The 13495-nt window shown below is 40.3% G+C and overlaps 1 protein-coding gene across 2 annotated transcripts; it reads right to left on the reverse strand.

Moving 5' to 3' along the window:
- Positions 1–1137: 1137 nt before the first annotated feature.
- TARDBP (TAR DNA binding protein) lies at positions 1138–9309 on the reverse strand. Of its 2 annotated transcripts, XR_012155599.1 has the most exons (7): positions 9204–9309; positions 8114–8366; positions 7165–7328; positions 6217–6357; positions 5010–5180; positions 3964–4550; positions 1138–3414 (listed from the first exon to the last, which is right to left on the reverse strand). XR_012155599.1 is itself a non-coding variant. In XM_073317207.1 (6 exons), the coding sequence occupies exons 2-6, from the start codon at positions 8349–8351 to the stop codon at positions 4020–4022; spliced, it is 1245 nt and encodes a 414-aa protein (XP_073173308.1). In that variant the 5' UTR covers positions 8352–8366; positions 9204–9309; the 3' UTR covers positions 1138–4019. The 2 variants fall into 2 exon arrangements, 1 of the variants encoding a protein (XP_073173308.1); XM_073317207.1 differs by having other exon boundaries at positions 1138–4550.
- Positions 9310–13495: the final 4186 nt, after the last annotated feature.

Below are 13495 nucleotides of genomic sequence, written 5' to 3' on the forward strand. Positions count from 1 at the left end.
AGTTTGTGTCAATTAATACTTTCAGGTGTTATATCTGCCCAACTAACCTAATCAATTAGTTTTACACTCAAATCTTATTTTAAAGTTGCTTTCCATACCTGTTGATAGGTGGAAGGCTCAAAAGATCAAGGGAAACTGTGCATGTAGCAGCACCTTGTTTAGTTCATGTAAATAAACTAAAAAAAAGCAGATTACAGAAAACTCAAAATCTTAGGTGTTAAATACTTTCCATCTGAAAGTTAGTGTTAAGTCTGCAAAAAGAAAAGGAGGACTTGTGGCACCTTAGAGACTAACCAATTTATTTGAGCATGAGCTTTCGTGAGCTACAGCTCACTTCATCGTCCACTTAATGTCATGGATCCCATTCCTTTTAAAAAATACACATGTAATGAAACTATAGTAATGCCAATCTAGTTAATAGAAGAACATACTTGTTGACAGTGCGAAAGTTTAGCACTTGTTATATTAGCACAGCCATAAATATTCCCCCTCAAGTTAGAATACAAATGTCAAAATCAAAAATGTTGACTAGTTCGAGACACTTGCTGCCTCTGATAAAATGCCAACAGCTTCAGCTGGACAGCTCTGCAAGACGATGGCAGAGTATGGACCGAACGTTTCTGCTCTATTCTTAAGAGCCAGTTTAGACGTAACTAAGAACAGAGTAAACACCCTTAATAATAATTGCAGGGATCTTATTATAATAATCTGCCTCTACAAAAACAGACAGAGTAGAGAGTTAGTACAACCAAGATTCCTAAGGTGTTTTATCATTTACAGTCATCACTGAAATATAATTAATAAATTAATAAGTCATGTAGTGGTCCAGTCTCAGTACTCACTCATATTTAAAGCAGTACTGCCCAGGAAACTGTCAACATCCCATCAGTTTTAGCAGTACATTCCCACTAGTCAGATTAAAAAAGATTTAGCAGGTTACCCTAAAAAGTTTGCTCAGAACCTTTTATACTAAAATGTAATTTTTTTTATTTTTTATTGCTAAATGAGCCTGAAGAGTATACCCTAATTATATTAAAAACTGGTTGTTTCTACGATCATCTTTTGTCTATTTAATCATGTTATTGTAATACATACTTGAAATGAAAATTGTTAAAAGAACAAGACAACGCTCACAGGTGGTGACAAAAATACCTTTTATTAACTCACTTAAAACATTAGAATATAAAAAGCATTTAGAGAAAATGACCAATAAAGTCTGAAAATGGCTACAAAACTTTCAGGAATTTCTTTGAGGGTCAGGGGAGAATAAAATTCATAGTAAAGATTACCCAGTGCTGCCAACCTGTTAATACCAGATCCTCAATTTAAACAAGTTTAAACAAATTAAAGCCATGCTAATGACAAACTTACCATCAGGTTCCTTGCAGGGATGCCACCGTTTAAGTCTTTGGAGGTCCCAGAATACCATTTTTAACTGTTACTCAGCAGCAGTAGCTGGTAATAGTGCAAGTGCTAAAATGCAAAATTCACAGATGGTACAGAGTTTGGAAATAGTATCTGATTTAGGTGCAGAAAAATTAAACTTTTTGCAAAGGGATTTGAATAGTGAAAAGATTTGGGATTACAACTTATTTCTGGAGAGATCACAACCCCCTTTGCCTTTTTTTCCCCAAGTATGTAGATTGAGACTTAGTTTCCAGTTATCCCCTTGGACTGGAGTTAAAGTAATACCAGTGCAAACAGCTAACAAAAATTAGATGGTCTCCGCTTCATGAGAAACCACATTGAGATGCAAATAAATAGGATACATCCTAATTAAGATCCACTTTATGAACTTAAATATCCAAGTCAAAGCAGAAACTAAGGTAAATTGCCCTAAATCTCTGTATTCAGAAGCTGCAGAATATAAAATAACGTAATAAAAGGATCAGTGTGGTGTTGGATTTCAAGCACACACTAATCAATTTCTGAAGATCTAATACTTATGGAAATAACCTTGCTGGATGTGTTACTACTGGATACATTTCTCTTTTGGAGATAAGAAGCCTCTTATAAATTCATCAATACTTTCTTCAGGTGGACATTCTTCATCATGAGCTAATATTTTATTTTAGCCACAAGTTTACAGTTTCTTCTGTGCTGAAATTAGAGCGGGAATATTTTCCCTTTGGTTCCCAATCAGCAGGCTGATTGTAAAGCAGCCTACAATATTTATTTTGCTTTACATTCTCATCCTCAAAGGAGCTGCTTTGGAAAATACATTTAAGAGCAGCAAGTCTACTGACAGGTATAAGTGTTATCTACTTCCCCCATCACCTGTTCTCCCCAATTCCAAAAAAAATCCACCCCACTTCCTAAAAACAAGTAGGAGTTTCCTTGGTGAGGATGCAAGCTGGAGGGAATGTCTTACCATTTTAGGTGAGGGTACCCAACCTTGTGAGAACTGGATTTTAGATATGTATCACAGAACAATGCAAAAATAGACAAAGGATTACAAGTTGGGTGTCAGGTATCAATGCATGATGAGTGATGGATCCATTTGACTTGTCAACTTTTAAAGCATGCTTATCTGAAACAAACTGAATTACTGCAAAAACAACTTTACGGAAGTTCATCTCAAAGGACAAAATAAATTAACTGCTATGAATTCTTTGCATTCAGGGCTGCAAAACAAAGACACATATTACTTAAATCAGTTTTATTTAAGAATTTCCTACATTGACAAATCTTATAAAAAGCATCCAAACACAGAACTGCAGCAAACAGCATTCTTATGGATATCTTACAGACAGTGGAACTTCCACCCTTAAGAGGCACACTGAGCTCGCTAGTGAACTCTGCTACAACTACCGCAAAGCACACCACAAACTCAATGTTCTCGTCACAAACCCCATCATCTTCAATTCACATTACCACACTTACATATCATTAACAGAAAAGAACACACACCATACAACATTCACAGCAGTTGACATAAGGGAAAAAAAAAATACAGATATTCATTTCACTTAACACATTCAACTAATTGGTTAACTAGGTATAACACCCATTTAGTCTTCCAGATATGGATGTCCTTTGAATGCAAGAAACACTCGTACTTTATTTGCTATCATTGCTCTCTGCACACTCTCTCACCAAAGCCACAGGATTGAGAGACATCTCGCCAAGTAAAATAAAATCCCATAATGCACCACCAGGTCTCTGCATGCGCTCTCTCCTTTTTCTCGCACATACCAGCCCTCTCATGCCTCGGCAACACCATCAATCCCACACAAGGTTTCAAAAGTTCAAACAGCCTTCTGGTTCCATCTCACAGCCTTGCGTTCATAGCGTTGATACGACTCCATGAAATAAAGAGTAGCGGATAAAAATGGAACACCCACCGTCTAAGACGTAGCATGTGCAGTGTGATGAAGTATTCTTGGATGAGAAAGCATGTAGACAGAAGTATTCCTAAAGCAGAATATTTACAGCACTGCTTTCAATTAAGTGCTTCTTCCATACACATTGAAATGAGATGAACTGCAGAGGTTAAATGAAGCCTTCATATTGTACTTAGTATATGAGGGGAGACAGTGTTAAAAGGAAAACAAAAACAAAAACCAACAACACTGACACTGTGTTCTCTAACTGGGGCATTTGGAGAGATTCTTATGGTGGGGATCAAATTAAAACAAACAAGAGGAAAAGAAAGAATGTAGTTTCTGACCAATGGTTTCCTCTTTGAACATGCAAAGAATTCAGCTGACAAGGAAACAAGGAATAAAATATTACAGGAAAAACCCTTCCTCTCAATTGTAGTGTGTTAGTTTACCCATCAGGCAAACAGCAGTTCACTTTCAACCATTCAATATTCCAACAAATTATGTAACAAAACTTATAAAATTCCTTTAACCTTTCTTTTTACAAAAGAAAAATGTCAAAAATACTGTTGAATATACTGCACATTGAACAAATTGATCAGGAAAATTTTAGTATATATGCAATTTACAATATACTTACCATGAGTTTAGAAAAATTTGATTTCCCACCATAGAGTCAATATCAGAGCCCACCGTCTACATTCCCCAGCCTGACGATTTGGAATCCATACTTGAACCAAAGCCTCCATTAAACCCACTGCTTGATCCTGCATTTGATGCTGACCCCCAACCTATTGCTGCTCCAGAGTTAGATCCTCCGTAAGAATTACTTCCTGAACTAAAACCCTGGTTCTGCTCCCTTTGCATGTTGCCTTGAGGCTGGTTGTTTCCTGATGGCCCAGACTGGTTCTGTTGACTAGCTAACATGCCCATCATTCCCCAACTGCTCTGCAACGCTGCCTGGGCTGCCGCCATCATAGCAGGATTGATACTAAATGCTCCAAAATTCATCCCTCCACCCATATTACTGCCCTGGTTGTTTCCCAAACCACCTCCTCCCCCCCTGCTATTACCAAATCCACCCTGATTCCCAAAGCCTCCTGGATTACCACCAAATCTTCCACCTCTTTCTAACTGTCTATTGCTATTGTGCTTAGGTTCAGCATTGGATATATGTACGCTGATTCCTTTAATGATCAAGTCCTCTCCACAAAGAGACTGGGCAACCTATAAGAAATAAGGGATGTAAATAAATATACAATTAGACCATTTTTTAAAGTACTTGTTACAGCATAACAAGACAAACCACATGATTCTGAATATATTTGTAAACTGTAAAGGAAGGGTGTGTGAAGATTTGACACAAACTAAAAACAAGATCCTTTAACTTTACTGAATAAACTTAAGTTAGTCTAGTGTGAAGATCCATATACACAGTACCAGCTGAAAAGTGTGAATCTGTAGACATGAACTGTAAGCATACTAATGTAATTCAATAGAAATTCAAAGTACAACTGAAATTCTCAAATTGCAATGACAAAAACAAGCACTGTATATTCAATTCCAATAATTACATGCTAAGTGACAGTGTTTGTCAACATTTATGGTCAGAATGGTAAAGAGAGATATTTAAGACTTAGGAAACGGTTCCTAAATGTCAGGAGCTAAAATATTTTAAATAAATACCTGATCATCTGCAAATGTAACAAAGGCAAAAGCTCTGAAGGGTTTGGGGATGAAGACATCTACCACCTCTCCATACTGAGAAAAGAACTGCCGGAGCTCATCTGCAGTCATATCCTCAGTGCAGCGCCCAACGAACACCTTTCTGCTGCGCAAAGGTTCATCAGGACTTTGCTGGGTAGAATCGCAGGAAAAGAAATAATGACCAAAACACTGCAATCATCCCTCTGAATACTAAATACAACTTAGTTTCTTTTGTGATAGAGAACTTCATAAACTATTAACCGGGGTACGGGGGTGTATCACAGTTATAGGAAGATCGAAAGAAAAGCAACCCTCCAGTTGCTCTCCACTCTACCCGAGATAATGTAATTAAAAACTGTACCACCTGAGAGGAAGACTGCAGGGATGAACTTGGAATTCCTGAGTAGATGGAAGCAATCTTACCCCCTAGGGCCTTTACACTAGACATTTTAGGGAAATCTTCTATCTTTGCTCTTGTAGTGGTGCAGTATTGCTGACAATGGTGGAAACACCAGTATATACTGACCACAGCCATATCTACCACCACATAATCTAGAGCTCTTCTGATGACTGGATATTTGTTTACAACGTCTTGCTGAAGGAGCATCTCCGAGGGGTGGTGCCAGGGGCATATATGTGAAAAATAGAGAGTGGAAAGGAAATGAGACTTGAAAAGTGATGGCAAATGAGGATTGGTTAGGTAGGCAGCAGACCATTCCTTGCGCTGTAAATCCTTCAGTTGAATACGTATAGAGCGAGGAAATATGCATACTCCAAAGTGTTGGGTTCTGTTCCCTGCTCTGCCACTGACTCAGTCTGGCCTTAGGCAAGTTATCTACCTATCCTCTGTGCCTCACTTTCCTCCCTTCCGCAAAATGAGGACAGTATCTGAAGCAGGGGCTGCTAGACATTTATGATGTCGTCAGGCTGGTTTTTGTAGTTTTCAGACTGGACATCTTCTCCCCTGTGCTTAGTTGTTTTCTCAATCCCCCATCCCACTGTTCCTTTATCTAACCTCCAGGCTCCACTCCTTCCTTTTGTTTTCTCAACCACCTCGAGGATCCCTTTAAAGTCCCCCTCTCCCTTTGTTTGTCCATATATCTAATCCCCTCTTCACTCTACAGGATTCTTTAAAGGAGCGCATGTTTTGTTTCTACAAACGCTAAAATAATTTAAGGAACGATACCTTAGAATTAGGTAGTTTACAGTCACACCATCTTCCATCTATCATGTGCCGTTGAGACATCACTTTCACCTGGGTTTCATACTCCGTAAATCGAACAAAACCAAATCCCTTTGAGTGACCAGTCTTAATGTCTTTCTTAACCTAAGGCGGAGGGGAGGGGGAGAAAGAAAAAGATGATCTAGATAGCTGAAATACTGAAGCAGTAATATGCACTGGTATTCTTAGCCTAGCTGCAACTCATGCTAATCAGCAGTCTTTTCCAAGATCAAAAGGAATGCTAGGATTACCAAAGCATGGTTAAAAGAGTGTAATGTGAAAAGTTTTGATCCTATCTTAATGAAGCTTCTATATCCCCCATGAAAAGGCCCCTGGTACTAGCAACGACAGTACACAAAAGCTTTTGACAGTTTCATACTTACGAAATCAGGCTGTGGATTACCATTACACAAACAATGTTCAAAAGAGTGTGGGTTTGATGCATCGTGGCAAAGTGCTAATCCAATATCCATATAAAACAAACCCTTAAACCTAAACTCAAACTTATTGTTAAAGTTAAGTTTCAAATTCAAACAAGAACTGCAAAAAGTAAGTCTTCACAAATGCTACAACTACCATACCAATAAACTAATATGCAAGCACAAAAACCAAACACCACACAATGGGCCATATCATGTCTCGTTTACACTAGTGTAACATCAGAATCATCCCCTTTTGAGAAATCGGTCTCGACAGGGGTCAACGACCTGAACACATACCAAGATACCTCCAAGAAAAAATATCATACTGCAAAGCAAATAGAGTAAAGCAAATTTTAATGTTACAACAGTTAAAGATGTGCTTTTAAATTTAATTGCCCTTTTTGCCTTGTACTGGCTCATGCAGGAAAAACTTCCATCTGAATTCACAGCTTTTGACTCAAGTAGAGAGTCAAATACAACAGAAATTTACCTGCACCATGAGAACTTCTCCAAATGTACTGAAATATTCCTTTAGATCTTGTTCAGTGGTTTTCCAGGGAAGACCCAAAACTATTAAATCAGATGTCTTTTGTACTGCTCGTTTTACTTTTACAGCTGATGAGGCATCTGTTTCATCCATTTTCCTCTTGTTATCTGAATGTAAAGATGTACATCAGAAACTATCATCTCCACATTACATCAAAGGAAAGGAAAGCTACTTCCATTAGTCGGAAGCAGCACAGCACAAGGATTAGATCCTTTTTTGCAGGATGTATTGCGAAAGCTAAGAACTGGGAAGACATACATACTATTTGCTGCATATATGTTATAATCTGCATCCAACTGCCCTACAGTATCGGGGAGAGGAGTGCAGAAGATGAGCAGACTCAAACTCTCATCTAAAACACACTTTAAGCTTGTTTTCCACTGAAGTACTGCCAAATAACATTCACATGCCTGACCAGAGGTTGTGTGTATTATACATAGTTTGAGACAACAGCTACTCAGTGAAAAAGGAAAAGTGCTCTCCTTACTTTTCCCTTTCCTTTTCTTCCCTCACCTTTCCCACACCCTCCCCTACAACACTGATGTCTTTGGCCTTGATCATATAATTAGCGTCACATGGGCAAACCTCAGCCCTGCATGGTACTCACTGTGGTATCGGACCTTTGGAAGTTATCTATATAAGATTGTTAAATGCCTTACAAACAGGAGGACAAAGTCCTATTTGTAAAGTACCTTGTACAATTATGGCTAAATAATAGCGAACTCTCTGAAATTCATTCTGTGGGCCAGGCACACACTTTAAGTTGCTGCTATGGTTTGACAGTAAGATAAGAGGAAAACATAAAAACTAAGGAACCCATAGATCTTGATATAAAATTCCTTGTAAATAAGAAAGTATGGTTGTACCAAAAATGCATGGAACAAAGACAAACCTTTGGGATAATTAACAACATAGACCAGATTTCCCCAGCCAGCATCTGGAGCATGCAGAATTCCTTCTACTAGCCGGACTCCTCTCATACACTGAGACACTGGGTTCCTGTAACGCAGGCCACATGCTCCCGGGAACTGGGCAGTTACTGTGGATAGCAGCACAGTGCCATCATCCTCTGAAGGGATCTCAATGGGCTCATCATTCTCATCCTCTGTAACACGGATGTATTCAGACATCTTTGCTGGATTTTACTAATGGATTAAAAAAAGAGGGCCTCAGCAATTTTTTATTCTCTTATTTTGTTCATTTTTAATCTCATAATAAATCAGTTTGTTTCTCTGTAAAACACAGACAATGCTTTTCTTCCTAGGCACTAGGAACCTACCAAAAGATGTTGCATTTTATCTTCTCTAAGCTTTAAGTTTGTTATGTTCTAACAACATACATATAAAGTGACATTTATGGGCAATGCCTGGAGAGGAGGGATCATGAACAAAGTTATTTAAAACTATGAAAGAAAGAGAATTTGTTCACAATCTGCAATGATCTCACCAATCACCCCAACTGAGGGGATGGGGCAAGAGCCAAGTTTGTGTGGGACGGGGTGCAGGGAAAGAACCCAACCAACTGGCATTGCTGGGAGGAGAAAAAAGGGGGGAAGCCAAGGACCAGACCACGCTGGAGCGGGCGGTGGAAGGCAAAGAGGGAGAAGGGCTCAGACCATTTCCAAGGGGGTGGAGGGGTGAATGTCCAGATCATCCTGGGGAGAGGGAGTCTGGGATCGGGGGAGCAGAGAGGTCAGACCATAGGGAAAGGGAAGAAGGGAGTCAGGACCAAACCATTTCCGGGAGACGGGCATGAGACCACATGCCTAGCCGATAGGCTGCGCCCAAATGAGGCCTAGCTTATAAATCACACCCCCGGCTAGGCCTCACTAGCGAGCCCAGCCTCTCTCGAGCTCCAGGCTGGGCCTAGCTCCCTGCGCCCCCCGGCCCGCTCAGGCAGAGCCCAGCCGCGGTTAAGGCCCGAAACGCCAGAGCCTCTAGCTCTCCGCCGCGGTCTGCTCGCGGGGGCGGGGGGAAGCTTACATGGGGCGAGGGGGCTCCGGGTGCCTCCACCTTCCTCTCCTGCAGCCGCTGCTGACAAAATGGCGGCCCCCGGCGGCAGAGCCCTGCCTCGGGTTGAACCATTCCTCCCGCGGGGGGCCCAGCTGGAAATAGACTGGAAACAGCCAACGCCAGGAACTTGGCCTGTTTGGAATCACGTAGAGCAGAGCTCACATAGGCCTTCGTGTCCTTCGCTCGAGATGTGCGGAACCGTGCCTCCGGGCAGGGACGGTAGCAAATCTGGGATCCCCCCCACATACTGCAGAGTAATGGTACGATCCGCTCCGCCGGCAACGCGCATGCGTACGGCGGGGAGGGCGCAGAGATGGGAAATTGGCGGGAGGGCGTGTGAGGGAGGGCTTAGCCTTGGCCGGGGCGTTACTCCCCTTTAAGGTAGGCGAAGCTTATGGGAGCCTTAGCACTGACCCCCACCAGCAGTAGGCCTGGAGCCTTCCTCTGTAATGTTAACGCAGCTTTCTTGCATTTAATTCCCTTGGGTTTTTGCCCTTAAAGACAAAAGGACCTTTAAGGTTAAGGGAGTTGGGGAGCAGCAGGGCAGCAGCTGATGTTTTGCATTGTTTGCCTGCTGCTCAATGCAGTGGCTCCTGCATGCACCGAAAAGCCCAGTGAGCTCTGGATGGCATTGTGCATGGTTTGTGCAGCCTCTCGCATGGCACGGACAATGATGCTACTGATAATTTAAGGGGGGGGGGGTTGGCTGTACATGTGTGAAACTTGTTTCAAGTACTGATCAAAAGCTCAAACTCCCATATTATTTTACATTGCTGTGGAGTGAAGTGTGAAGGCCAGCTATTTTTTTGTTCCTTGGGCACAGAGAAATGTTTCATTTTTTAAAAATGAGGTAAGTATTTGTGTACATATGTGCGCACACGTTCTCAGACCAAAAAAAAACAAACAACCCAACAAACCCTCTTAACATGAAGTTGAGACTGAGAAATGTAAGGGTAAAAACATTAGAGATGGTGTAACAAAACAAGCATTACAACACATGAAATTCAGACTTGATATGGAAAAGCACATTTAAGGCACCCAAACCACTTTAACTCTTCCCTATAGTTAAGCCCCTTCGTTTTCAGTTTAAACCAATTTTTACCAAAATATTCCCAGGTTTTTCAAAAAATATTATTCAGGTTTTTCTGATTTTCACCCTACTTTTTTATCATTCAAACATAAAAATAACTTGTTTTATTAGGAAAATACAATACCTTGCATGAGATATATGTATTATGATAATACGTTAGTCTGTGTGTATATGCAAAGCTGCCTGTTGAAGTAAGGCTATGTATTAGTCTAGAAGATGCAGGCACACATGCAAGCTCTGAACTGTGTGCGCATCTGAACGTACTGATGAATCTCATGTACGCATTCAAGCTGTTAGATAACGGTTTAAAGATCTGACACACTAAAATGGGAAGAAAACAAAAATCTGTATCAGAATATGTTTCAGAACACTAGGAAGTATTCAAAAGTTGAAAGAAAAAACAAAAACAGGAGAAAAGGATGAAGTTGCGTGTATGCGCTACAAACGGTGTGGCCCAATTATTAAATGTAAATATTTATAGGCTAATAGTTCTAAGTCTACAACAGTAAATTGTTTATTCAAATAAAAAGTTTTATTTGATTAGAGAGATATTGTTTTCTTGAACTCAAAGGTGGCGTGTTTTGATTTCTGTTTTGGTTCTGCAGCAAACCACACTGATGAATGGAATTCAAAGCACTAATCAACTGAATACTTTTCCCCCCATCTGTCCATCTACCAAAATAAACGTCTATTTTACCCAGAAAAAATAAGTTTTTGGACTGATTTTCACCTGTTTTTGTTGCTGTGGTAATAAACACTGATAAATTCCCAGGAAAAATTAAATAAAATAAAAACTGAAAATGAAGGGCCCTACCTATAGTGATGCAATTCACACTAATATTTGTAGTCCCAGATTAAATTAAACTGACTTCTAAAGACACTTTTTTTTTTCATACTAAATCTGAGGTAAGACAAACAAATGTGACTCTTCCCTGTAATGACAAAAAATCAGTTTACTTCAATGTTGGATTGTAAGCCCAGATGCTCAGTGGTATTTAGGAGCCTAACTCCCATTGATTTCAGTAGGATTTAGGTGCCTAAATACCATTGAGGATGAGAGCCACAAACACTGAAATACATCAGTCGTAACTGCAGGGTTATTTCATGGGGATATGATGACGGAATTAAGGATGCCTTAACTGTGGATTTCTGTGCCTTAACATGTTTTCTTTTGTATTTGCTCAGTACTGTTATATTTCCCCTATGCTGATTATATTTAAAATAATGAAAACACTTCTCTTGGTATTATTACAGAGTTAAAGTTGATTACAGGTAAAACCCAATTCTCTGAAAGTGTAAGGGGACAATCTGAAGTCCAGCTAATTGGGATCTTCAGTCATGCAGAGCTTTCCATTCAGGGCTTAACTAAGCTCCTGTGATGCTCCTAAGGGGACAAACCTGGAGTTTGTTAATCAGAGTGTGGGAAATCAATATTGTCCCTTTAATCCTTGTGGGATGTTGGCTAGTGCTAGAGCAGGGGACTTGTAGCTGGGACTCCTGAGGTCTGTTCCTATCTCTGCTACAGACTTGCTTTATGACCTTAGTCAAATTCTTTAACTTCCCAATGCTGTGCCTGCCTGTAAAATGGGAATAATAATACATAACACTAAGAGGTATTTTTTTAGCCTTAATTCATTAATATTTGTAAAGTTCTTTGACCAAGAAAGGTGCTAGAGATCTGCAGGGTTTTATTCTTATTGCCACCAAAAGATGGTCTTCCCCAGCCATTCATTTGGTTACAATACATCTTTCTCATTCACTGCTCTTCTGCTTAGGCTGTTACCACCACACCCCAACCTACCCTTGTGCTTAGACAGCCTTGCTGCATTCACCCTGCTCATGCAAGCTAATCCTTCATTTTGTAATTTAATTGAAGAAATGTTTTTTCCCTGCGCATTGTCTCTGACAATGTTGGCAGGACCTCAAAGCATGAGAGGGGGAGGGAAAGGCAAGTTAAATGCACCAAAGGAGACAAGGCTAATGAGGCCTTTTTCTGTGAATGCAATGAAGTGGACAAGTTATGCAGCTTTCAGAACGTAACAGGCTCCTTTGCTGAGTGCTCAAAAAGTTTCTGGAGATGTTTTTTTTGGATGAATGAAATGTGAGATAACTGTGCAAAACTATTAGACAAAGCGTCAGTGTATGTGACAAGTGTTATGTCAGTTTCCTGCTTAATGACAGGTTGTACTTTATGCAATGAGACAGGAGCTCAGAATTTGGTCTGAGTCTTTCTAGAGAGCCAAAGCTACTCACATGGACCCTGTCTAAATGCATGTTTCCATATGTCATCTCATTGCAGCCCAGAGAAAGAAAGATCCCACATGTTAGATTGACAATCTGCTTAAACCATAATAATTCTTACACAACGGTTGACGGATTTGAGTCTGGGGTTGATAAATGTGCTGCACAAAGCTGCATTCATAGAATAAATATTGGTTTCCTTATAGCACCTTTCATTCCCAAAGTGAATGCAGTAGTTACTGGTATTGTGGTGATTGCATAAGCAAACTGGGCAACCCCTGTTTTCTCAGCAATGACTTGCAGACAGATATGAAACAGTATCTAATGTGTATGAGAAAGGAAATGTAGATAGGAAATGTGTCATCTTTCTTTAGATAAAATGCTGTGGGGTCTTCAGTATCACCTTAGTTTCATGTCTTATCCAAAGCCTGGTACATCTAATAGCCTAGTCATGCAGTCAGATCCCAAGCAAGAACTCCCATTGTTTTACCCTGAGCAAGATCTATTTCTCTTAGGCTTTGAGATACACGTAGTGCTGCTGTATGTAGGCATTTAACTGGGGAGCACCTTCTGTAAGGTTGTACTGTAACGTTAGCAGCACTGGTTTTGAACCTCAGGCACTTTGTCACTCATGTGGCCTCCTTCTGTATCTTGTGAGGAAGGTTCCTCTAGTCTGTTCTCTACCTGTGTTTTTACCATGGCCTTCCCTCTTAATTTTAAAAAGAATTGGCTAAACCAAACTGATTGAAATCTGGACAGGTTAATGTGCAGGTGAGTTCTTCGTGGAACCAGCAGCATGTGATTCCCCGGAGCTTTGCCAAGGTTGGGAGGTAAACTATTCTATTACTGAGTAAGAAGGAATCTCATTTGAGAACTGAATTCCCATGCACCTGTCTTCCTCATTCCCCTTTTTCGTTACTGCTATGTTGTG

This window comes from Lepidochelys kempii, chromosome 18, assembly GCF_965140285.1.
Source record: "Lepidochelys kempii isolate rLepKem1 chromosome 18, rLepKem1.hap1, whole genome shotgun sequence".
Taxonomy (NCBI): domain Eukaryota; kingdom Metazoa; phylum Chordata; order Testudines; family Cheloniidae; genus Lepidochelys; species Lepidochelys kempii.

What these genes read in the sequence shown, in the direction of transcription:
- TARDBP (XM_073317207.1), bottom strand. Translation starts at nt 8,351, where the DNA reads ATGTCTGAATACATCCGTGTTACAGAGGATGAGAATGATGAGCCCATT. An exon ending in TGTTGTTAATTATCCCAAAG is followed by an intron (nt 7,329 to 8,113) that starts GTTTGTCTTTGT and finishes CTTTACATTCAG; the next exon opens with ATAACAAGAGGAAAATGGAT. An exon ending in GAGAAGTTCTCATGGTGCAG is followed by an intron (nt 6,358 to 7,164) that starts GTAAATTTCTGT and finishes CCTCCGCCTTAG; the next exon opens with GTTAAGAAAGACATTAAGAC.